The 26,145-nt window shown below is 33.8% G+C and overlaps 1 protein-coding gene across 5 annotated transcripts in view; it reads right to left on the bottom strand.

Annotated features, from left to right (window-relative positions):
* Positions 1-26,145, bottom strand: part of TMEM161B (transmembrane protein 161B) — a 65,861-nt gene that overhangs the window by 10,906 nt on the left and 28,810 nt on the right. For 4 of the 5 annotated variants that reach the window (XM_040622110.1, XM_040622107.1, XM_040622108.1 and 1 more), the window contains 3 exons: positions 22,061-22,144; positions 20,017-20,114; positions 15,937-16,093 (listed from right to left, as the gene is read on the bottom strand). In XM_040622110.1, coding sequence (XP_040478044.1) covers positions 15,937-16,093; positions 20,017-20,114; positions 22,061-22,144 — 339 coding nt within the window. Of the gene's footprint in view, positions 1-15,936; positions 16,094-20,016; positions 20,115-22,060; positions 22,145-24,737; positions 24,745-26,145 lie in introns of those variants that run through there. The other variant, XM_040622112.1, reaches the window with a different exon arrangement.

The raw sequence follows: 26,145 nt of genomic DNA, 5'->3' as shown, positions 1-26,145 counted from the left end.
AGCTAAGGTAGACATTATTTTTGGGAAATATCTTTTCTTTGGCATGTTCTTCAAGTAAATTATATTTAGAATTAAACACACATCACAGAAATCATCCAGTAATTCAAAATTTGAGAATTACTAATAGCCACTGGTAAGCTGGTATCATCATTTCAAAGATTACCATTAAACAAAAAACTACAGGAAGTAAGTTCTAGCTGAGTACTCAAAAACAGCCAAAGGTTCAACATGCTCACTTAATTAAAAAAAAATTTATGTAAAAATATTAGATTATTTTATTTGAACTCACCCACTCCTCCAACTAAGTGATCAAATCAATATCAAACCAGTGGCTGATGCAAAGCTAGAACTCAGATATCCATTATATCAAACTGTTCTTGAAAGCATAAACCTGCCAAACAAAATAATAAGGTGCCTGGCAAAAAAAATCTAGAAAAGCAACTTTCACATCAACTATATGTCAAGCATGGAACATAAAATAACAGCTGTCACTTAGTACTTCCAAGTGCTAGGCATTACCAATTAACTCATTTCATCCTCACATTAGCCAACTACTATCACTACTTTACAGATTAAAAAAAAAAACTGTGGCACAGAAAAGTAACTTGTCCAAGAGCACACAGCTTAATTAGAGGAAGTAAGGATTTAAATCTAGGCGGTCAGGATCCAGAATGTTCACTTAACTCATTATACTGCCTCTTCTAAACTGTATATAGCACCTAAGTTATGTGGTAGTTTAGCAGTAACACAAAAAAACCTTCTAAAAATAGAGCTGCCATGAAAGATGTCAACAGTTCAAACATTCTCATGATGAGAAGAATCCTTCTTCACGAAAAGCTGGGAAAGTATAAGAACTCTCATCCTTGCTGCTTAAAAAGCTGTCCTTTTTTGCCCTATTTAAAAATAGTTAATAAACTTATTACCCATTCTCTATTTTTTTTTTTTTTTGGATACTACCTAGCATACTGGATATAAATGTAGCATCCCAGCTGCTCTAGTGAAGGTCACCTATCCTAAAGCAAGACAACTTAAAGGTAATAATTAAGATAGATGACTTTTCGGCATTTTTCCAATGGAACTTGAAATAAATCTCTACTGACTGTAAAGTCCATTATATCAAGGATTCTCGTCTCTTGTTCATTGCTGTAGTTAAGAGTGCCAAGAAAAATGCCTGGCACACAGTAGGTACTCAAACAATCGGTGAATGAATTTTGCCATAGAAATGATTTTACATGGCAGTTTAGATAAGCTGAAAGAGTATTAATTCTATGCTTCAAGGGTAAATAGATTTTTGAAGGAATTATATAAAAAACAACACTGTTTGGGACAATATACTCAAAGTAAAAAAAAAACCACTCAATGTAGAAAAAGTTTTAGTCTAAAGATCTGTTTTTATTATTGGTAATAACAAAAATATAAATTATTTACCACCCATGGTTATAAATTTAAAGGACCACCTGGGCTTTATAAAGGCTATGGCTTTGTTTTCTCAAGGCTTGTTTAGCAGATAGTTTCCCCTTTAAAATTAAAAAAAAAATAAAGTAGTACAGGAATAGCTCATCTTTACCCACTTATTCCAGAGCAACCAGGCCCCCAGAACAGTGTGTGATGGAAAGTATTTTATTAACACCCTTTACTCAGCTCATTTTTCAGTATCATCCCCTTCCTGCCTTTCACTGTTCTCATCTCAGTGATTTCCACTCCAGCTAATCTCCTTTTCACATAAATCTCTCTTCTTTTTCTTAAATACCATGATGCAAGATAAATACTTTCTCTAATCTGTTTTCCTAATTACTTATTAGTAGTAGTGCTATTTTCTTTGGAGAACTATGGTCTTGTATGCTATGTTATAGGCAAAATGAACTTTCATGGGCTAATACTGCCAGGGAGATGCCATTTATACCATTATTTCTCTAAAAAAGTGTTACTTTATTTCTAAGCATTTCAGAATACAATCTACACATTAGTTTGGAGATACTACCTACAAATCACTGTACTAGAAATTGATTTCAACTTTTTAATGTATTTCTTCACAGACTGTAATATTTGTATGCTACATTCCATAAATAAAACACCCAATTTGCTTCTAAGATAAGACAAAACCAGATAATGAAAAGCTAGATGATAACCCCTTAAGTTTTTTAATAAAAGACTTCTGCATATTTTCATATTTACTATCATGAATATCTGCTTTAGGATACATATAACCAGAATACACATATAGAACTTCAGCATATAACTTCTGAAGTCATTTACCAGGTATTTTAAATGTCTTCTTATATCCACCATAACTCAGATTAAATATATACCAGTTAAATATGTGAACAAATTACTTCTTTAATGTAAAAACAAATAAGACTAATAAACAAGCAAATGCCATTAGTTTACAATTATCACCCCCAGCAAATAGTCAGCACTCTATCACAAAGTTATCTTGCTCAATTTAAGTCTGTAGTACTCTGACTGTAGAAAAAGAGAAACTGGAAATTCTACTGAAGTAAAAAAGCTAGCCCACACAATAACAGATGTCAGTTTTTACGATATTGAGCACTAGGAGGGAAAGGGGAAGCTAAATTATTTTTGCAAATCCTCAAGTCTTACAAATCTTCAAAACCAACAATCTCTGCAATTTACAGTAAGAATTTCAAGAGTGATATTTACATTGCAGTTCTTATTTTGCGGTGCGGTATTTTGTGATATTCCATGTGTTATCTCTTCACAATTCTTTCTAAAATCACCCAACATTATTGTACAAGTTTCCCCTAAACATATTTGTCAATCTTTTTCCTACCTTGGCTAACAGCTACTAAATCATTTATAAGCAATAAAAGTATATTGCATCATTGCAGAAGTTGGCATGATTTTGTAATATTCAGCTTAAGAAGGACTGTCAAATTGATAGGATGTCAATTTCAATTAAAATGATTAATGAGGGTTTAACAAAGCACATTTAGGTTCCACATCATTTTAAGATGTAATATGATTTTCACCTTTTCTACAACTTAACCATTACACATAGCCTACCACTATATTTTTCTCCATTTCTGTACAGAGTATCTTCATTTTAGAGCTTCTGCATTTATGCTCTCACATCAAAGACAAACACTGGTAGTCTATAGTTGCTTAAAGTATAAAGACTTTCCAAGGGAAAAATAAATAGTAAAACTATATACCCAACACAGGACCCTGACAGTAATCAAGAGCCTCCACCAAGGGGAAATAAAGGCAGGATCTGCCCCACCATCAACGCAGACCTGTTCCATTAGTCTGGGTGAAAATACATTGATTGTAATGAAACATGCTTCTGAGAGGAGCTGTGTGTGCATACAGAAAAAAAAGCTACAAAGCATTAACCTAAACCACGTTGCATAATCTAAGCTTCTGGGACAGTTTTCTAAGTAACAGAAGTAACAAACACACTGTAGCTTAAATTGACATTATGGTTTAGTTTTTAATAGTACAATTACTAAAACTACAAAATTACGACTTCTTTACTTAAAGCTTCCTAAGTTCTCTTCAGAGAAGTATTACACATGTAAGATCCTATTATACAACTATTTTTAAAATAATGCAATTATAAAAGCATAGCCTCATTATATCTATGATTAAGTGATATTAATCACTTTATTAAGAGATGAAACCAGGTTAAGTGTGAACATTATGAAAGCAAATAACAAAAAAAACCCTGACTTTTTCAATAAATAGGACTACTGAAGCTTTTCCCCATGCAAATCGTTGTTTTTCTTATAATGCAGTAGAGAATCTATCTCTGAGTACCAAGTTTTCTAAGAAAGCAAGTTAGGAACAATTTTACAAGTCTTTTAAACTTCATCTTAACTTTCAGCATTCAAGGAGTGAAACACAAAAACACTGTTTTAAGAGTGATGATGAAATTCTAGAATACAGATACTCCAATTTTTCCCTCTAGGATATTCTGAATCCCGTGTTCCTTACTCATTTAACTCTTCTCCAAAACTTAAAAATAAAAGAAACAACACTGGTAGTTCATTTTACTAGTATCAAACACTATAGGTCCATCTCTTTCTTGGCATTACAACAAAGCTTACACATTGGGAAAGAATAAGGAAAATGGAGTAAGATTAAAAGCCGAAACAACCCCCCACCCGCCCACCCAAATCACAACTGAACCGCTTCTCAGATCTAGCTATGATCTCTCTCATTGCCTGAGGGCCCTAAGCCCACGCTGGAAAAAACATTGCTTTATTTTTACTGAAAATGATACAAGAATCTAGAGACAATTTCCAACTCCTTCACTTACAGTGAAAAGCAAAACATCTTAGCCAAAAGTGGTATCAAATGATCAAAATGAAATTTCTCAAATATTACACCTACCGCAATACTTTGTTACCGAAGAATAATTAAATTACAAAATATGTCAACACTAAAGGAAAGAAAATAACAAAATTAAATGCAATCTAATCCAGGCAGGAAGCATAATCTTCCTTATATCACTACTACCTTAATACGTTAACCACAAACACCTAAAATGCATCCTCGAATCATACTGAATACTGGGTGAATCTTAAAACCAGGTATCTATTGAATCCCATATTAGAACAAAACCTTCCCATAACCCATAGTGTAAAATACGCATACAATATTCTGAAATGTAATATTATGATCTGGCTACATCTGTGTGTTCAAGCTTTTATTCAACTGTCCCCAAGCCTCTACTTAAATCAGAATGGTATTAACATTCCCTAAAGGTAACAGCTATACTGTCTTAGATTACAACCTATTATCTGAACTACCTTATTCCCCTACCTACTCAGACTCAAGCTCCACACATCCTTTCTAAAGCTTACCATTAACTCTCCAGTCCAGGCATTCTCTCCCTCTTCTGAACTCACAGTAATCACTACTCTAATTCACCTGCTATGTATATCATATGCTATCTTTTTAATTTTTTTAAAGTAGGCTCCACACCCAGTGTGGAGCCCAAATCAGGGCTTGAACTCATGACCCTGAGATCAAGACCTGAGCTGAGCTAGGAGTTGGATGCTTAAGTGACTAAGCCAGCCACGGTGCCCCTATCATATGCTATCTTGAACTACAGTGTAACATAGATGGAAAGAAAGCATTCTCTAGATCTAGGCTGCCTGCCTGAATCTTGGTTCTACTCTTACTATGTGATCCTCCACGTAAAAGTTAATTAACTTCTCTGTGTCTCCAATTTCTTCATTTGTAAAATGTGACTAACACATCTACCACCTCAGAGGACTGTTGTGAATACTAAAGATTTCTTCATAGTTTTTAGCAATAACGATGTTTTCTATATAATGGAATAAAATAATGAACTTCCAATACCAAAAAGTAGTATGGGAATGTATACAAGCACAAACAGATTATACAATGATAAAAAAAAAAAAACTAAGTTAATTTTACTTCATAAATAATTCCCAGTTATGTTTAAATCTTTTAACCTTTCCCATGAAAATTTAATCTAGGAGGTACGATATTCTACAAAACACAGCAGTGTCATTTCAGGGTGAAAACAGAGGTATAAGCGTAAGTAGAAACTGGATGCCCAACCCTCCACTCCCTCTGCAGCCAGGCAACATAGTTCACTGTGACTCCAGCAGAAGATGAAGATTTAGCCTCTGAAGAAACCGATTCTGAAGTACAGAATTTAGGTTAAGGCAACTGTACTGAAATCGGAACAAATGAAAGCCTACATACTCAAAGGTGTTCTCACTTTCAAAACAGGTGCAGCAGGCTCACACCCTCAGGCAAGATGAGACTCTGTTCTAGAGAAACCAAAAGGCCCCAAAGAAAAGACCAATAAATAATGACATTACAAGGTCTACCCAGAACAAAACTAGCTTCAGCATTACCAAGTTTTAATCTCCAGGAAAGCTAACCAAGCCCTACTTACATACGGTTTCCAATTCACTTGTAGTGTCTGACTCTTAAATATGAAAGAAAAGCCAGGAATCTACACACATTAAAGCAGAGATCAGAAAACTTTCTGTTAAGGAACAGATAGTAAACATTTTAGGCTCTGTGGACCATCAACAGTCTCTGTAGCATACTCTTCTGTGGCTTTTTAATCTTTATTAAACAACCCTTTAAAAATGTTAAAAAACCATTTTCAGTTCAAGAGCTATACAAAGACAGGATGCAACGCAGACGCCGCGGGCCAGTTTATCAATCTCTGTATTAGAGCACGGCATCTTATGTAAAAGTAAAAAAATAGCACTGGGGAAAAAGTAACTTGGAGAAAAGAATGATACAGGCAGGAGAATAAAAATTTTTTACATATATGTTTTTACACACAGATTATCTACATATGAGATGTATCTATATTTTGTAAGGCTATTTCATTAAGCTGAACAAAAATCAATAGAACAGGTAAATAATTTTTTAAAGATTTTATTTATTTGAGAGAGTGAGGGAGTAAACAAGAGAGCAAGCGAGCACGAGCCAGGGGAGGGGCAGAGAAGCAAACTCTCCGCTGAGCAAGGAGTCGGACGTGGGACTCAATCCCAGGACCCTGGGATCATGACCTGAGCCGAAGGCAGATGCTCATCAGCCACCCAGGCGCCCCAGGCAAAATAAATTTTTAAAAACAGGTTTGAAAGATAAAGTTGAGGCAAAGTTCCATCAAGTATAAGGGTGACAAAATGAGAGGATCAATCTAGGAGGTACAATATCTGACTAACAAAAGGAGACAGAAAGAGAACAGGGTGGGGAGATTACAAAAGGGAAGAACTTACCAAACACAACATAAAAGACAGCTCCAAACTCAAAGTTTCCAAATTAAAATAGCCTACCAGAAGCCCAGCACAAAGAATGAAAAAAAGATTTCCAACAGGGTATGTGATCATGAATCTTCAGAAACCAAAGAGAATATTCCTGCGAAGAAAAACTTACTGAGAAGAAAAATAAAACAAATCATATGCAAAAGATTACATAACATGACGCTGTACTTCTTATGAGTAAAGTCTGAGGTTGAGAACAATGAAGCAACGTCTTCAGAATTATGAAGAAGAATACTGACGACCTGGAATTCTACATCCAGGTTAATGCGAGTACAGAATTAAGGCTTTCCAGACTGCAGTCTGAAACTAGTGCCCATGAATGCACACTTCAGCAGAAAGCTCCACCAAAACATTTGAACAAATCAAGAAAGACAAAAACACTGAATTCTGGAAATGGGAAATTCAACTTGGGAGAAAGGCAGAGAGAATTCCAGGATGACAACAAAAATAAGTCCCAGAATGATGGCTGTCTAGCAGGCCTGAGGGCAATCCCTCCAGATAAAAGCTAAAGAATGGAAGTCTCCAGAAAGGGTATCTCCACACAGAAGGGGAAAGGTGGGGGAACTAATACAAGTTATAAGCGACCTAGTGGAAAACAATACAGAGAAGCTAGTGGAATTAATAAATACAAAGAAAAAATAAATAAATGTTAAAAAGTAACGAAAAAAATTACAAAAGAACTGGTAATACCTTATAATGCTCACATGTAATATTTACATAGGTGTAATAATCACTGAATATTGACACTTTTCAGTAAAATCGTGAAGTAATTAAGAACATAAAGGACAGAAAGCAGACAGGATGGCATATTTTAAGAAAGGAAAATCCTCACCTATCAGAAACATCGAATTAAAAGAAGTATAAGCATTATATTTAGAAACACAAAGATTTTTAAAAGCCAAAATAACCAGCTAAAACACGAACAGAAGTGATAAGGGGGATCTGGAACCGGACTTAGTTTTCGAGACAACATGTTAAGTATTTTTGTCTATATAACCTATGTGTATATATTGTTTGACGAAAGTTAACATTTTAAGAATTTCAATCTAGGTTTTAATAAAGTCTTGATCTACAACATATCCCCAACTCCAGAAAAAAGGTACATTATGTCCTGGAGTTTAACAGAACCTAAACAGTTTAACCATGAATTCACAGCATAAAGTACATATGTACGTTTTGCTACCTTTTCAATCTCATGCACTGAAATAATTTCCACATCCTATTAAAATATAGTGAAATGTTAATGGGAACATTAACCAACTGTTAGAAATCCTTTAATGCTATGAAACACTATCATCATGAAACTATGATTTCAATACAATTTAATCATCCACTGGCAAAGACCTGATGTATACACAACCCAGAAGAGAACAGAACAAATATTTTATTTTATAATGAAGTAAACAGGCTTTTCCAAGAGTTCTATTCTCCCTCCAAAAGAAAAATATCTAAGTATTTTCAGTGCCTAAAAGTTTATTCCTGGCTGAAAGAATTAAGCAAAGATTTGCTGAATCAACTGAAGTCTACTGTGGGATTTTATTTTGTAGAATCTTCATCATCTTTCAACTCAAAACTCAACGGCTTGTTTTATCAACCTTTTTGAGCAATGTATATTTTATTCAATTAATATATAATAAGTCCAAACTTATTAAAGAGTATATAGTAGCAGACTAAAGAAAAAATTCCTATGAAGACAGACTTTTGTCAGCATTTGATGTATCAGAATATAAAACTGGCTTATTTTTTAAGACACAGGAGAAATAACTACACGGTGGTACCCCATTCAGAGTTCCTGACAACTGTGGTAACTTTATTTTGAGATCACTTACAGGGACTGTCTATACTAGCTAAGATAGTAACAGATTTTGTTGAGCTACTTTCCAAATTTTCTAATACCTATACATAACAAAGTATTTTGAAATAAGGAAGAAAAATTCTTTTATGCTCTAATCCCATGAATATGCTTATTAACCATAAGTTATTCATATAGAAAAATAAACAATAGACTATACCTGAAATACTATAGGAATGGCTTTCAAAATGAATTTCTCTTAGTTCCTTTAAATCTGCTCTTTCTTCATAAATTGTCCACAATTTCCAAGTAAGTAAGATATACTTACTTTTATCCTTTCATACATGAATACAACCTGATAATGTAAATAACATTATGCCAAGAAAATTAGGCTTCTATATTTACAGACATGTACAGCAAAAAACACCAGGGAAAGACACACCACTTCCTGATTTATAATTTAATGAAAATAATGGTCAAGTACTTTATGAGTAAACTCTTCTGCTACCTTTATCTCGCTATTATTCTCATAGATCATTCTGTAAATTAGACTTTTATAAAGAATATATTAGTAAATATTCAAAACTGCATATGCAAAACTACTGATGCAAATAGTCATTTTCTTTTAATAATTTTTTTTTCCTTTTTAACCCCTCAGTCCCAGCTGAACGGACCACGTCCTTTAAGGGATAACTTATTTCACTTTAGATTACAAAATCTCAACCCTTGAAATAAAAAGAATGTTAGGGATGGGATAAATTTTTTTCTGCCACATGGCTGACATTTTTAAAGTTCTAATTTAATATCAACCTTTTTCGCAACTGGAATTAAGCAACTATACATGCAAATACCAAAATTTCAATAGGCAAGAAAAATCAAGGATAAGTGGAAAGATTTAATCAGTAGGAAATATTTTAAATATGTTTATCTTCAAGCTGGAGAAAGAGCTTTTTTAAATGATGAATATGCTTACTTTTCAGGTCTAAAACGGCAAACTTCTCTCAGATCTAGGATAACAACTTAAAGAACATCTACTTACCAAGACACTGTTTCAATTTAGTTTGTACTTACATTGTTTCAAAGACCCAATTCTCCTATTAAGAAAATGTCTTCTATACCCTAACATTCTGAAATTATTCAAAGATATTTATCAATGCTTTTTTTGAGAAGGAAAGAAATAGAGATCACATTACGAGAGTAAGTATTTTGTTGCCAATACACAAATCTAATGGATACCACCCTAAGAATAAACAGAGGTTTTCACAAAAGTTTCTCAAAATTTTTTCAAAAAATTTGTATCTTTTAAAAATATATCATGTTTCCACTCAACTAAGTCATTTTCATGTAAACTGAAAGTTTTCTACGCCATTAAAGATTGTATTCTTTTTTTTGTGACCACTAACAATAAAGTTTTTTTCTATTCAAACGGCTAACCCTCCTACATCTATTTTTATATTAAAGCAACCAAAATACTGAAAACACATTGTACTTTGCATTGTCACTGCAAAGAAGCCTAAAAACCATACCAAGAATCTGCTACAGTAGTACACTGAAAACTAACAAGTCCATTAACCCTCATGACCTACCAAGTAAAACCTTTTAAAAAGAATTGATCCTGTCTTCCAACTTATAAAATAAAACGACCAACTTGGATAATTTGAACTAAAATATTTTTTTTCAAATTTTCTTAGAGAAGAAGGTTCACTTACTTTAAAGAGAAAAGAAACAGAACCTAAATTTCTCTCAGAATTAAGCAAAAAACCTATTATGCATGTTTAAAATTTGTCCCCCGAGAGCTTATAGCCAGCCTCAACCTAGCCAGATTGTGGAAGGAAATAATAGTCAACGATTTTTGAGAGCATAAAACATACGTTTTATTTAAAAATAAGAGCAAGCAAACCTAAAACTATTAACTAATCATCTGGATTAAAATAAAGCAAAACAATGAAGATTATCCTTAAATTTTTAGGTGTAGGAGGAAAATTATCACTTCCTAGCTAAAAGGGGGCAAAAGTCTTAATTATAAATTAATAGACCAGAAATACTGGTTTTATCTCCCAAAGTAAGTTCTCTTTATAACTCTAGGTTTCCGACCCGAAAGGCAAATAAATTGGCAACACTGGTATCACAGAAGATCTCCAAAAGTTTCTAAAAGAAACTATCTTTGACACACCATGCTATGTACAAATTTTTAACCAAGTCCTTTGGCTTAGATTCAATAGCTTTTACTCTGTTCCTTTCTCACCAGGAGATTTGATAGCTTATACAGTTTACTTCAGGGTTTAGTGTTTCATTTTTCTTATTGATATAAAGCAGAACATTTTATAAAATACGAATACAGTAATTTAGGATCCTTTAAGGAATTTAGAAAAGGTGACCAAGTTGTGCTGGTTTGCTATAGTTGTCTATTTCCTACAGCAAACAAGTGCAGCATTTAATTTGCACACCTTAGTTTACAAATCTACATATAGAACAGAATAACACAGCAAACCTTAGAATTTATTTCCATTTAGGGCCATTCCCAACTTTTGGCATTGTATGAAATTTGCATGTCTGGCAACCAAGGCAAATTAAAATTTTAAAACATAGCCTTAAAAACATACATAATAGGGTTTTGTACCTTAAACCATCCACATTGTAAAATACAAGCAGTGTGGAAATGTGACTAATGATCCAGTCCTTTAACCAAATATAATAGGACTACTGAGAAGCTTTATCATTCTTTGTAGAATAGCTTTCTTCTCACTCAAATTCACGTAATTGACTCAATATTACTCTGTGATACAGCTTATTCATAAGAAAAGGTTCTTTGAAAAAAAAATCCATAGATTGAGAGTATTTTAATTTTTAAGAGTTTTACTTTCACCGAAAGATTACTGAATTTTTTTGTAAGCATCATTTTTACCTTTTGCTTTTCCTTTATTCATAAATGAAAATGATATACTTCATATTATAGAGTCAGTAGACATTTCTCCAGTGACTCTAAGGCTACATAGGCCATCATGCAGGAAAGACTATTAATACAACTGTTCCATCCTCACTCTAAGGCTTTCTTTACTTTTTATCTTCCCCATACCATGTAACTCAGCATAAATGGACATAGAACACACACACTAGATCAAATGAGGTGGTCAGAATTACAAATAGGCAAGGGAGTAAAGCTGAGAATGTGTTTGGGTTTAGGAGTAAGGCCAGAAGGTGTGATAGGTGAGATGCATGCACAACTCTGTTGAAACAGAAAGCAGAGCTGATGACAAGAGACAGTCCAGTTTAGTCCAGGTCAGTTTAAGATTTCAGTGTCCATGTAATGAAAACAGTTTTCTTCTTCACTTTTAAGTTAGCTAATTGTTTAAGTTATACATGTCTAAAGTTTGGACCACTTTAACAAAGTAACAACTGCAGAGAATTTCTGAATCAACTGATGTGTGTGTGACTCTGGAATTAAGTGGATCTATTGTCCTATGTAATCAATGGAGACATGTGTTTGACTAATTAGTAGACACATACAATAAGAAAATAAAGAGAAGCCAGACAGAGGTCACTGCAGTTATACACTGTTCATATGGTGTGAAAGGCAAACTAGATATAACTAACATAAAAGATAGGCTATACACAGACTCCTCCCTGATGTTAAATCTGGATAGATGGCTCTGAATTCTGGTTTCCTGCATACCAATGAAGGCAGTAGGTCATTTTCTCACATGCTACAAGTTTGAAGGAAAAATCACATACCTAAACATACACACAATTCTCCTTTCCATCTTCCCTATCCCCTTTGTGGAGGGTTAAAGTTGGCAGAAAATAGCTTGGATTCTAAAGCCCTTCAGTACTTTCTGTCTTCTCTAGGATGGCGAGACAGCCAGCTACCAGATTCCCGCAGAGATGCTATTGTCTGGAGCATTTCACGAGTGCACTACTTAAAACTAAGCAGAGCCAGTTCAGTGCTGAAGACTGTGTGGGACCTTTGCTCTCGCATTATTAGGCATTACTGAATGAAATGAAAGATGAAATTTATTCACATAAACAATAATCTGAGTAGCTCTCAAGAGGTACATTTTTCTAATTTCTCTGGTAAATCAGTATTAAGGGTTGTAGAACATTAAATAAGAGTGGATATCCAATATGCATTTCTACATAAATACCATTTTAATATCCTACCATCTACCATGATGAAAATGAAGAATATTCCAAAATAAGCAGTATTTCAGAGAACATGAGAACTCAAAGTTATAAAAAAAAAAAAAAAAAAAAAAAAAAAAAACCACGGCACGTAGTCAGCTAGTGCTAATTATCAAGTTCAGATATTTTTAGTGTGTTTATATTAACTCGACGTCTACGGCTGGGTCTTTGACTGCATAGTGTTTTTACATACTTACTACTACAGAATTAAAAAGTAATATTCTAATTGCTTATCAACTTAATCTCCTCTTGAAATTAGTATAGCACAAGATATCTGGGGATGTTCTCAACTGACACATATGATCAGTATTTCTATCCAGAGGAATTATCTACCTGGTGAAGATGTTAACTCTTAAAGACTTTGTTCTGGCTCTTCTCGTCTACATTATACCTAAATCCATCCAAAAGAGTCAACAAGGAGCGTAGTGATGTTGAATGTCAAATCATATCATATATTTAAAATAGTATCCATTTATAGTTTTAAAAGACAGTTCAGCAGTCTCTAGTTGAATATAAAAGATGTAAGATATGCATTTATTCTGCTTACTCCCAAAATCTGACTAAATAAACCATATAGCAAAGAAACTAAAAGCCAAAGAAGAGGAAGAGACGACAGTTTGTAGAAAAGCAATGTCAACACAAATTTGGAAGACAGTCTAAACAGATAGACAAGCAAGAACTGATTTAGGCTTCTGCCTTCTCTGTTATGCTGGATCAACAAAGGGAGAAACCCAGTATAAAGAAAGCCAACTCATTCATAAACTCTGGAAAAGTCAAGAAATGTAATAGCGGGGACCTCTGAAGGAAGGGTTGCAGGATGAATGAAAACAGGATGATAGGTTGAATGACTATATTAGCAGTAATCAGACTTGCCAGATCTTGTCTTGCCTAATCATACAGATTAGGTGATGGCCATTCCCCAACTCTGGCAAAACCCAGAAGAAATACTATCTGAAGGTATTAAATCAGCAAAGACTGGGCTTGGGCATACCATGTAAAACTTAGGGTGACAATGAAGACCTGAAAACAACAGGCACAAAGGGGCCACAGACATGCACTTAAATTAATGCCTATACATTAAATGCTGAATATCTGAGCCTTCTTCCCCAATCAGTACCCGTAACACTGGTTATCAGACTTATACCCCAAAGATGAGAGAATGGACAATTCTTATTGGAGAAAATGACAGATCCAACAACCTGCAGACACTGATATCAAGAGGTCCCCTCAAGATAATGGAAGGTCCCCACTCAGTCATCTGCAAAAAAGGCCACCTATCAACAAGTTCCGTCCACTTGTACAAAACTTCTAATTTTTAAATGCCTCCTTCTTGAATATAAAAGATAATCAAAAGTCATGCAACATTTAAGAACAATCTCTAACATGACAACAATTAAAAAGGTGAGAGGGATACTCAGAAAATAACACAAGGCATAAATTAAAACTTAAAAGATACTAATATCCTTAGAACTAAAAAGATAATTATACATCCATGACACAAGAATGCTATGAAAATAGAACATCCAAAGTCTTAAAAAGTTTTTTAGAAAGCTGATATTAAAAAATTCAACAACAGGGTTAAGAGAAAATTAAGAGGAAAAGCGAGAAGAGAAGAGAAGAGAAGAGAAGAGAAGAGAAGAGAAAATAAGGGAGATAATATTAAAGAACCACTCAAAGGAAGAACAAGTCATTACTAAGAGTCCCTGAAAAAGACGACAGAAAACAGAATTTTATCACAGTCAATATAAAACTTTTGGATAAAAACAGCAGATTGAGCATATCCACTGACTTCTGGTCTCTCCTTAATCCGCACCAAAATGACTGTATAAAGGAATTTGTTTTTAAGTACATAAATACAATGAAGGAGAAGAAAAAAAAAAAGCAGTAAAATTCCTCTAAAAAATGACATTACTATATTTAGAAGATATGGTGAATGGGAAATGATTAGTGATAGATGACAAGCCAGGCAGATGTGCAGAGCCCTCATTTATCGAGTGAAAACAGCAACAGCAACGGTTAAATCCTAAAACTAAAATCAAGCAGGAGCTTTGTACCCACATGGAAATATGGATATAAACATCAAACAAAAAGGAGCCATCTCTAGACAGGCAGAAATGGAGGAGGAAATGTTTCATTTTAATAAAAGTAAGGGGAAAAGGTGCCTAGTAATAAAGGATGAGTCCCCAGAGTTAAAAGTTAAACTTAGAATTTAGCCAAATTGATGATGAAACTTCAGAATACCAAAGGAGAAAAAGCATCTAAAGGGGGTATGTGAGGGGAAAGCGAGGCATATGCCAGAGCAAGAAGGCATCTAGTTTCTCAAGAGCCTTCAAAACACCCAGTAAAAATTATTTCTTTCTTAGAATTTGTACTGAGCCAAACTATCAACTGAATCTAAGGGGAAAAAAAGTTTAGGCATGCAAGATTTCAAAAATAAAAACTGTAGCACCCCTTTCCAGGACACTGTAAGTGTATGCACTCTGCCAAAGGACAGTAAACCAAGGAAGAGCAGATGATGTGATCCAGAGAGAGACACAGGGAATTCTTAGTAAGACAGTGAAGGTTAACAGCTATGCAGTAAGTTTACAGAGCTGAGAGCTGCAGGAGGCTATTTCCACGGGAAAACAAAATAGAAATGATGTATTTGAACTACTGAGGTTTCGAATTCTGTAAAAAAGTTTACCCTCTATAGACGAGAATAAAAAATAGTTGAAGGAAGGTGGTTAAACACTATACTGCTTAGCTATAAATAGTATTTTCATAGGTATCACTAAAACTGACTCCTGATTGGGTAGAACAGTTGTTTCCTTACTATTTTGGGAGAATTGAAGGGAAGAAAAAGGAAGGAGAAGAGGGGTGCAATAATCTAAAGTTAAACACTATTATCACATAATATTTAAATATATGGAAGAAAATCTCAGGATACCTAAAACAGGGTAAAGTGGCTTCCAGTGACATGAAATTCACTTAAGAAAGCAAAGGCAAAGAACTGGCATCTTTTCTTGTATTTCACTTTTTAAACTATTTACCTCTACTTGGAAAGTTGTTTCTATTAAATAAAGAGGATTTCAACAAAGAAAAATTCTCTAAATTTTTTTTAAAATCAGAGATGAGATCTAATTGTATTAGCTACAAAAGGAGCACAAACTTATTAATTAATATTAATGATGTTTTGAAGGATACATTGCAAAAGATAAAACAAGCAGGCACCAGACTAAGCTGATATTCATTTCCTGTGTGGGCTTCATAAAATTGTAGTAGACTTCAGTTACTAGATACACAATTGTAGCAGCCACTGTGAAATCCACCAGCCACTGGTATTCTGGAAAATAATGCAATGCTGAAAAATAAAGGTCAAAAAAAAAAAAAAAAAAGTTTACTTAAACTTCTATAAATAAACAGCTCAGGAGGATTTATCTATAATTAACTTTAACCATGCCAAACTTCATTCATTTGTTGATATGCAATGTAAGGTTTGCAAATATGAGGATCTAAAAATGCAGGAAACAGACCAAGAATGTTGACACTCAAAATTAAATTTTAATACTTCATAAATTAAATAATTCTTTAAAACTTGGAATGATTACCAAAAATTATTTAAATTGTTGTTAAAAAAGACTGCAAAATGAGTTGGTATTTTCTCAGCTGATTAGCTGTTTTTTACAGAAATTAAAAATCACGGTTTTTAAAAAATTTTTTTTTCAAGATTTCATTTACGTATTTTAGAGAGAGAGAAAGCAGGGGGAGGAACAGAGGGAGAGGGAGATAATCTCCAGTAGATTCTGCACTGAACACAGAGCCTGACATGGGGCTCAATCTAAAGACCCTGAGATCATGACCTGAGCTGAAACCAAGAGTTGGATGCTTAACCAACTGAGCCACCCAGGCAACCCCTCAAGACTTTTTTAATATATTTTTTTAAATTTTAAAAAGATTTTATTTATTTATTTGAGAGAGAGAGAGAGACAGAGACAGTGAGAGAGAACGGGGGGAGGGGGGAACAGGGGGGAGAAGCAGATTCACCAATGAGCAGGGAGCAGATAGGGGCTTAATCCTAGGATGCTGGGATCCTGACCTGAGCCAAAGTCAGACACTTAACTGACTAATCCACCCAGGCGCCCCTCAAGACTTTTTTTTTAAGAATCTAAAGTATGATACTTTAACTTGAGGATATAACTTGGTGTACAAAGAGAAGTTTACTTATATTTTTCATTTCCGTGAAGTAAGAGAGTTAAGCTTTGCTACAGTTATTAACTGCATGCACTAAAGGAAGATTAATAATTTTGTGAGTTAATGCAGATTGAAATAACAATATACTTTTTATTCTTGTGTTCCTGTAAGAAAAGCTGATGAAATGCCTGTCAATTTTCCATAAGACCATATCCCTTCCAAAAAGTGTTTACATTAAAATTAGTATTCCCTGATAGTAAATAGGATTCCATCTCCCTTTTCATCTCAGATATTCTGGTTTACTTCTGCGTGGGTACAGTCCAAAGTATCAGCACCATTTTATAGAAGACCTCCTGAAAATGTGGGCATAAGTCACATACATAAATATCAATTCCTATGTTCCCACTGGTACATAATAAAATGACCTACATTGCTATGGAAAAATTTTAGTTGTAAAATGTAATATTTGAGGATATTTTAAAATCATGCATTCATAGAAAAAGTATTTTGAAAATAAAATACCACTAAAAGAAAGACTTATTTAAAATATCAAAACGAACCAACTAAACTTACATCTCTGTAAGTCAGCAAAAATTCCAAATCCTTTCATGACTGGATAAATTTTTAATTTGCTTCAAGTTATTTTAATTGTTAGGTTTTTTTTTTTCCTGATAAATATAATAGCTTATGAATATCAGTCGGAAAGATTTACCCTCAGTAGCTGAAGGATTCTAGCCACATCACTTCTCCTCTAAAATCACCCTTTTCAATGACTTTCCAGAAGGAACACAGGGAAATGGGTAGAACAGACAGACAAATATCCATTCAGGTAAACCAAAATCCATTTATCTGAAGGCTGTCAATTTTTATTAATAACTGAAGTAAGTGTTCCAATTCTTCATGCTGCCCACACATTCAGAGGCTTCCTCCAAGAAATTCACTAACAGCAAACAGCCAAGTGACATTTCAAATATTTTTATGTTCTTTAAGAGGTTCTTATAAATAGATAGCTAATAGAAATTAAGATAGACTTTCAAGATACTTATTGGGATACCAATAATATATATACATTCAACAGAAGTACAAATTATATATAATCTTGGCTATATATTTAACCCCAGTATTATATTCTTTTCGTATTCAATAATATAATTACCTATGTGTCTTTGATTAGGCTGCTGGAAACGAAAGAAAACTTAACAGTTCATCAAGCCTACTGGTTTGCCTTAAGCTCATGAGTGTAATTAAATTCAGGGAGAAAAACCCTCTACTTTTACCTAAACACACATACACAGCATGCATTCACAAATGATTACATAAACATAAACATAAACAAAACATCTCCCCATTATTCTGCTCTTGAAATTATGTGGCCAGTTGTTAAACTAGTACCATTTGCAATTAGTTTCAAAACTGTACTAACAAAACAAAATATTGAATAAGCTATGCGATAAGACCTTAATTTTAATCTTTTTTAAGTTCATTAAAATAGCCTAGTTCTCAATAACAGGCTCTACCACATTTGGTGTATAACCCACACCAAGTTATTTAACTATATGAGTTCAATGAATTTTGGGGGGGGATGTCAATAACAGTTACAAATCTCACAGAACTGGAAGGTTAATAAAAGTAAAGCACTTACAACAACACCTGATAAATACTCAAATTTAAGCTACTATTAAGGCTAATAAGCTGATTATTCATTTAACATTAGTTACTAGTAAAAATGACAAAAATCTGTACTAGAAATCAGGGAGAATGTGTATATATTTTTGTATTTATATGTCTGTGAACATTTTATACAAGTAAGCACACATAAAAGATTAGTAAGACCAATGTGACAACCAGTCAAAAAGACCAAGTGCTCTTAAATGTTTTAGATTTTGCATTAAAGACAGTTAAAAGGAAAAAAGGAGGGTGACATAACCAGTCACAACAGTCTTAATGATACCAATTTATAGTGCTCCTCATTGACATTTTGGGGCTCCAGGACACCCCTTCTATATAGAGAGAGAAATAGACAGATAGATACATAGAGATACACACACACACACAAGTAAAAATCTTTGTAAATACAGAATCAACTTCCAAATACCTTGAAGCCATTTTGTATCACTAAATAATTCTATATGAGATGCTACATGAAATCTACTAAGGTTTTCAGGAGTGGTTATGACTTAACCCAGGAAGGGCCAAATTACATGATATTTATACATTACCAAAATTATTTTTTCAGTACGTTATTTTTATTTCTCACTTACCATGTAAACCATTAGTTCTCAAACCTGGTCCAAAGTCAGAACCACTAAGAGCATTTTAAAAAATACAAATTCCCAGAACCCACTCTAGATTTACTGGATCTCCAGGGGTAGATATGAAGAATCTTTCTTTTAAAGAGCTGCTCAAGAGATGCTGATGGACAGTCAGGCTTGAAAACCAGTATTTAATACAGTATCATCTTAGATGTCATTCTCTTATAGGATTCAAATAATTTCACATAAATTTTACTTTAAATATAAAATCATTATAGTTATTATACATTTATAAACATTGATATACAGGGGGGAAAACCCACATAACTTATCATAAATATCCCATGGGTAAAAGTAAATCTTGAATAAGTTTTCTGATTCCTAATCCAGTTCATTGCTCTAAGGCCACTTTCCTGTCTACTAAGCATGAGCATAAAAGTTCAATCGCTGTTAAGTACAGGTAACTAAAAACACACAAAATCATTTCTGCAAGCCACATCATAAAAGGAGCAGAATGGCACTTAAGGCAAGAAGTCTAGAATTCGAAATAATGAAAAGTGACTGTGATCTCGACATAAAACAGAAAGTGCGTAACAAACATGTAAGTCAGCCTTTCTGAAAAATAATTCTTAGTACAGGTTAGATAAATAGGAAAAGAAATTAAATTCAAATGAAGCCATTCTGAGCTTCTAAGTTCTGAAAAAGATTTCATATTCTTTAAGATGAACTTAATGATTAAAAACTAAACAAAAAATTTAGCCACAATGATAAAATCAAAGTATTTGCACTAGCATAGCATAAAACTGAGATTTACAGAACACTTTACCAAGATTTCCCTTACCTAAAGTATCCACTTCTGTAACTGACTTTGTTTCTAGATGGAGGTCAATATCCTTTGGAATGGTCAGTGGCTTACTTTCAATGTGACCATTATATTTCCTATAAAAATCAGAAAAGTGATACAAAAAGCAAGTTACCTATACTGTTATCCAAGTGCTCGTATCAACTAATCACAAATGGAGTTTTAAATTTTACAGTACACAGTACAAAAGAAGCAGAATTTCTGATATTTCATCAAAAAGGAGGTAAACTAGTCAAAAGTAGTTTTTAAAGGGAGACTACAAGATGTGGATGTAAATTATTATGTGAATATGCAGATTACCAGGGAAAGATTTACCTAAATTAGTGACAAAATCTTGATCACTAGCTTAGCATTTCACCCTATTTCTCCTCCTCTCTCTTCTATTAAAGACAACTAACATCTTTTCCTTTAGGTACAAGAGTAAAAGCAAATAAAAAATTAAAGAAACACCATTATCACGTGATATTTAAACATTTGGAAGAAAATCTCAGAATACCTAAAAGAGGATAACATGGCTCCTCGGTGACATGAAATTCACCTAAGAAAGCAAAGGCAAGGAACTGGAATCTTTTCTTGTACTTCACTTTGAAACAATTTAACTATTTCTTTAGGTACAAGAATAAAAGCAAATGAAACCAAAATGCATTTCTCTTTGAAATCATACATGTCCACACATACGTATAAAGAGACCTGTAACTACAAACAAGTCAGAGTTGAAGAAATATATTAAGATTTATGCGCATAAGAAATTCAGTAATGTGAAAGGCTAATTTGGAGTTGCTTTTACTGAATCACAAATGGGGGAAATAAAAGAATTCTTTAGGTGCACATGTACCATTCCTAAATTTAATTTTTAAAGACAATCACACATATCTAGAAAGTAATAAATTAAGTTTCAACAGCATTAATTACAATACCAAGAAACAATTTCCATTTATTCTGGAAAAACGTTGGTAAAAATTATCAATTCATGTCAATAAATCAAATAATAATTATTGCTACCTGGAATAATACAGTGCCATTTTGGCCTTTTCAAAATAAAACAGAGAAGGAGGACTTACACTTAATATTCCAATGATTTTCAAGGTGTATTTGCAATGGTAAGTGTAAAAGAGAATGGTAGCAAGATCAGAAAAATCTTTTTAAAATTTCCAATTTCATGCCAAATAATCATGTTTAAAAAAATTTTAGCACCTACAAATGCATCAGCCCAGGTTAATATCATTTTTATGATACACATGAGAAATTTGGTGACAATTTGTTGTCAATGACATTTTGTAATGTATCAGAATCAGTTTCAGGTCCTAAGAAGTCCTCCCCAGCTGAGGACACTAAGGCCCATATACAGAGGCTAATTATCATGTACTTTCTTGAGAATTCAATTTAAATAGATAAGTAAAATTTTAAAGCTGGAAAGATCCTTCAAAATTACTATGTTTGGTCCTTCCATTTCATAGATAAGGCTGCTACAGTCCATTAAGTGGGTTTATTATTAGCAGGCAGTTTTCTTCATAAACTTTAAATGCCAATATAATACGCAGCAACTGAATGGGACCTACGAGTTATACTGTCTACACTTTTTATTTGAAAAATGAAGAAAAGAGGTCAAAAGCAGGCAAATTTGCCCAATTTCATAATACTGAATAACAGCAAAACCTGGAAAAGAACCTAGATCAATATGTAAATGAGTTATAGGGTAAAAAGATGAGCTCTGGTTTTCTCCCCAGTCAACCTCCACCAAGTTTTAATATGATGGCTATACTGTTTTCATAATTTAAATACAAAGAATAAAATTAACCATTCTTAAGTAAAATAATCACTTCTGTGCTCATACATTAAATTACTAAATACTGGGTTTTCTTAAAGGGCAATTCAAAATTATTTTAGATCATGGGTTTTCATCTCAAATTTATCAAACGCTCATAGCGTAATGAGAAAATGTTCCTTTAACCAACGTACAAAATATATTTACATAAATTGTGTCAAATATTTAACACTTTATAAGCTCAACAATATAACTTACCTATCTTTTCTGCTTCTCCCTTTTTGCTGCTTCCCTGCAAGAATTCTTAATTCTTCTTCTGTAGGATGCTGATACCACCTCAAACTAAGAAAAAAAGAATCCTTTTAAATAAAGGAATTAAAATCAACAGAATTATTCACTTATTGTGCAAATATTTACTGAGTTTCCTATTTGTGAAGACACTGAAGGGAAATTATCAGGTGAAAAACTCTTAATCTGAATTAAGATACTACTGCTTACGCCTTAAAAGGGTTTCGAATCAAATTCAGCACTTACCAAGCACTTACTAGATGCCAGACCCTGCGATGCTGTTTATAGGTATATTTCTTATAACTGACAATTGTTAACATATATTAAAGCTATATAGGCCTACTATTAAAAGTAAATGGACTGAACTCTGCAGGCAAGCTGGCAGCACATTAGAATTCTCCACCCATCCTTCATTTACACAGAAGGAACTGATAGCTGTCTTAAAAAGAGTCCTTTGAATATTTTCAAAACTACAAGTAGTCTTTGCTTTCCCTTCCTCTCCTCCCCTCCTTTCATTTAATTGGAGAATTCTCAAACTTTACGTATATAAAAATAAGAGGAAATTATATTCACAAAACCCTTTAAGTTAGGGCTCCAATAACTGGGTGTATTCACCTCCACCACAACGTCAAACACCCAAACAAATCACTTATTCCCTCCCAAGCACCCACCTGCTCATTCTCAATTTCCTGTCTCACCTGAATTTCCTACCTACCAACTGCCTAAATTTGATATTGAAGTTTTATCTTCAATGCTCCCTCTCCACTATTAATTTTGTTCTTTACCTGGAGTCCTTGTCTTCCCTGGACACTATCCTAAATACATTCTGATCCCAACTTTAGTTATCTTTCCATAATGCAAATCTTATCAAGGTGAATGCCTGTTTAAATCCTTTCCAAGAGTCTTCACAAGGTAAAGCAGTGAGGAGGCAGCTAGGCAAAGACTTTCATCAAGGCCCTGTTTTTATAAAGCAGAAACATACACCTACTATTGCTAAAGCTTCCAATTTTTCAAATACAAAAATCTAAATTTTTAAAGTAAAATATCTCAATTTAAAAAGTTAGAAAATGATTTGCTGTTTTTAAAAACACTGAAGAATTGGCAATTTGCATAATGACTGGATATCTGATGATGTTAGGAAGTTACTGTTAAACTCTTTTAGCTGTAAAAATAGGATTACAGTTATTTTTAAAAGCTCACATACTTTGAAGATATACACAGAAATATCTATGAATGAAATAATATTTGCTACAAAATAATATGTTGGGGGGAGGGGAGATGAAAGAGAACACAGATGAAACAATTGACCACCAGGTGTTAACTGTGATACGTACATAGGAGATCATTATATTCATTATATAGTCACTGTATTATTCGGTCTACTCCTTGTGTATGTTTGAAATTTTCCATTAAAGTGAGAACACACACCAGAAGGATAAGATAGGATTTGTACCTGTTTCGACGAACTTTCATGATCTGACTACCTACCATCTACTTTATCAGACTCACCTTCAACAACCACCTTTTTGAACATGACATTCTAGCTAACTAAATGTCATTTTATTCCACAAATTCATTCATCCCTTGATGTTTCTACATATATTCTTCTATCTGCTTATAAATATCTATGCCCCATATGGCAAATATCTAATTTACCTTTTACTATTTATAAGGCAAGTTGCCCTGTGGGGTAAAAAAAGAAATGCATCTGGTCATTGTCCCCAATTCTTGGCAAAGAGCTTTAAAAGCTTTTGGAATTTCCTGAGTGATAGGGGATGTCTTTGTTAACAAGGGGACTCCTGGTGGACCTCCAGATAGCTTCAGAATGGTGGCCGGTCACCAGATATATCAACCATGTGATTAGAGTTGGAATTTTTAGCCACCTGATCTGCAGGAAGGAGATGGGGGCTGGAGATTAAGTTCAATCATGTGTCCAGTTATTTAAAATCATACCTATGTAATGAAACTCCATAAAATCTCTCGAACAATGAAGCTCAGAGGAGCATCCTGGCTGGCCAAAACACTAATGTGCTTAGAGGGTGACATGCCCTGACTCCACTGAGAGACCATGGGAACTGCACTTCTTTCCAAACCTATTCCTCTATCATCTTTATAATAAAACTGTAATCATAAGTATAGCACTTTCCTGAGTTCTAGTTATTCTAGCAAATTACTGAACATGAGGGGTGTCACAGAAATGTCCCAATTTGTAGCCAGTAGCTAGTTTTCAGAAATATGGGTGGCCTGGGGATTCCAAGAACTTGCAGCTGGCATCAGGAAGCCTAGGTATTCTTACAGAAAATTTTGGCTTTAACCCATGGAGTCTATGTTAACTCCAGGTAGTGTCAAAATTAAATTAGAGCTGGTATCAGACCAGTTGGATTAGAATGAAATACTCCCCTAACTGAAAGATTCTTGGAGTGAAAATTTTATGACTTGTTTTTGTATACTTCAAAACTAGTACAGTTACTGGCATATAGTAAGTGCTCAAAAAGGATCACTGAACCAAAATGAACTCAGTTCTCCTCATAGTTGAAAGGTTTTAAAATAAAATATATATCCCAACCAAAAAGTCTCTAAACTATAATTAACATGGGTGAGGAGGCACTTCCTGAAATTTCGATTTAAGTCCAGAATTTTAACTTACAGTCGATTCTTGTTATTCGCGGTAGTTATGTTCTATAAAGTCGCCGCGAACACTGAACATTGCTCCTAGGGGAAATACAGGGTTAGGTTCCTGCGAGCCTCTGGTCACAACATTTTCATCAACCAATCAATACAAAACCTTGTTTTATGTGTGTTTATGTTTAAAGACACCTTATTAAATATATACTGTTGATTTATTAAACATTTAATTCACAGCCAACAGCGCTATAACTTATGCCTGAACAAAGCTTAATAACTGTAATCTTAAGTATTTTCCTGAGTTCTGTCAGTATTTCTAGCAAATTTTCTCCATAAGGCACATCATAGCCTTCTTGTGCTTAGGAACACTAGACAGCCCTTCAGCACTATGCTTGGAGGCCATTTTAAATAGTGAATCAACAAAAAGCTAAAATGTGAACAACATGATACTAAATAGACCATGAAAAGCACACTCGTTTACAATATGAAAGGTGAAACAAGGCCTCAGCTGGGAATGTGGGCATTGAACCAATACAATTTTTTGCCACTCTGGATTTGCCTTTAATGACCTTGAAAGCACCACAAGTATGAATTTGGGGGTTACAAATGAACTTCATCAAGTAAGCAAATCACAAATACAGAATCCACAAATGATGAGGATTGAGTGCATAACATTTAGGAGAACACTTAAGCAATAACTCACTTATTAAGACTAAAATTAGTCATTTAGCTCTGAGAAATTACTAATTATTACTAATCAGTGAAAGAACTCTTAGTATAGGAAAACTTAAGTTACTTTTAGAACACTATAATAATGAAATATTTTAAGATTCTTACATTTCCTAGGACTCATTTTTTTAAATACACTCGAACTTGCTTAATCTCATTCTTGTGAACCCATTTTTCTAAAATGGATTGCACTTATACTTTTTATTGGGCAACTCAGGTCATCTATATCAGCAATAATTATTGTTCAAAGCTGGAACCTAAGGATGCTGGGTGCTCTTGGGACCACTTCTAGTCTGTTACTCATATACCATCCATCCATCCATTCATTCATCAGACACTTAACGGAGTTCCCTTGGGCCAAGTACTCTGCTGGGCAATGGAGATATAATCACATACAATAAAGCCAAAGTCCCTGCTTTCTTGATGCTTATATTCTATTTGGGGCAGAATTTCACCAATTAAAAAATGACCAAAGAAAAAATCACAAATTAGATACTACACAAAAGAACCAAACAAATGGTGAAAATGAGGGAGATAAGCCTTAGGTGGTAGGTTAGGAAAACCCCTCTGAGATGACATTTACCCAGCAACCTAAAGGATGCGAAGAATGGAGGGGAACAGCATTTCAGGCAGAGAAGAGCATGTCCAAAAGCACAAAGGCACAAAAGAACACAGTACACTGCAGTAACCAAAAGGCCAAA

Source organism: Ursus maritimus, unplaced genomic scaffold (assembly GCF_017311325.1).
Source record: "Ursus maritimus isolate PB19 unplaced genomic scaffold, ASM1731132v1 scaffold_5, whole genome shotgun sequence".
In the NCBI taxonomy this organism is placed as follows: domain Eukaryota; kingdom Metazoa; phylum Chordata; class Mammalia; order Carnivora; family Ursidae; genus Ursus; species Ursus maritimus.
The sequence above is the reverse complement of the archived record's forward strand: the minus strand, read 5'-3'. Positions and strand labels throughout refer to the sequence as shown.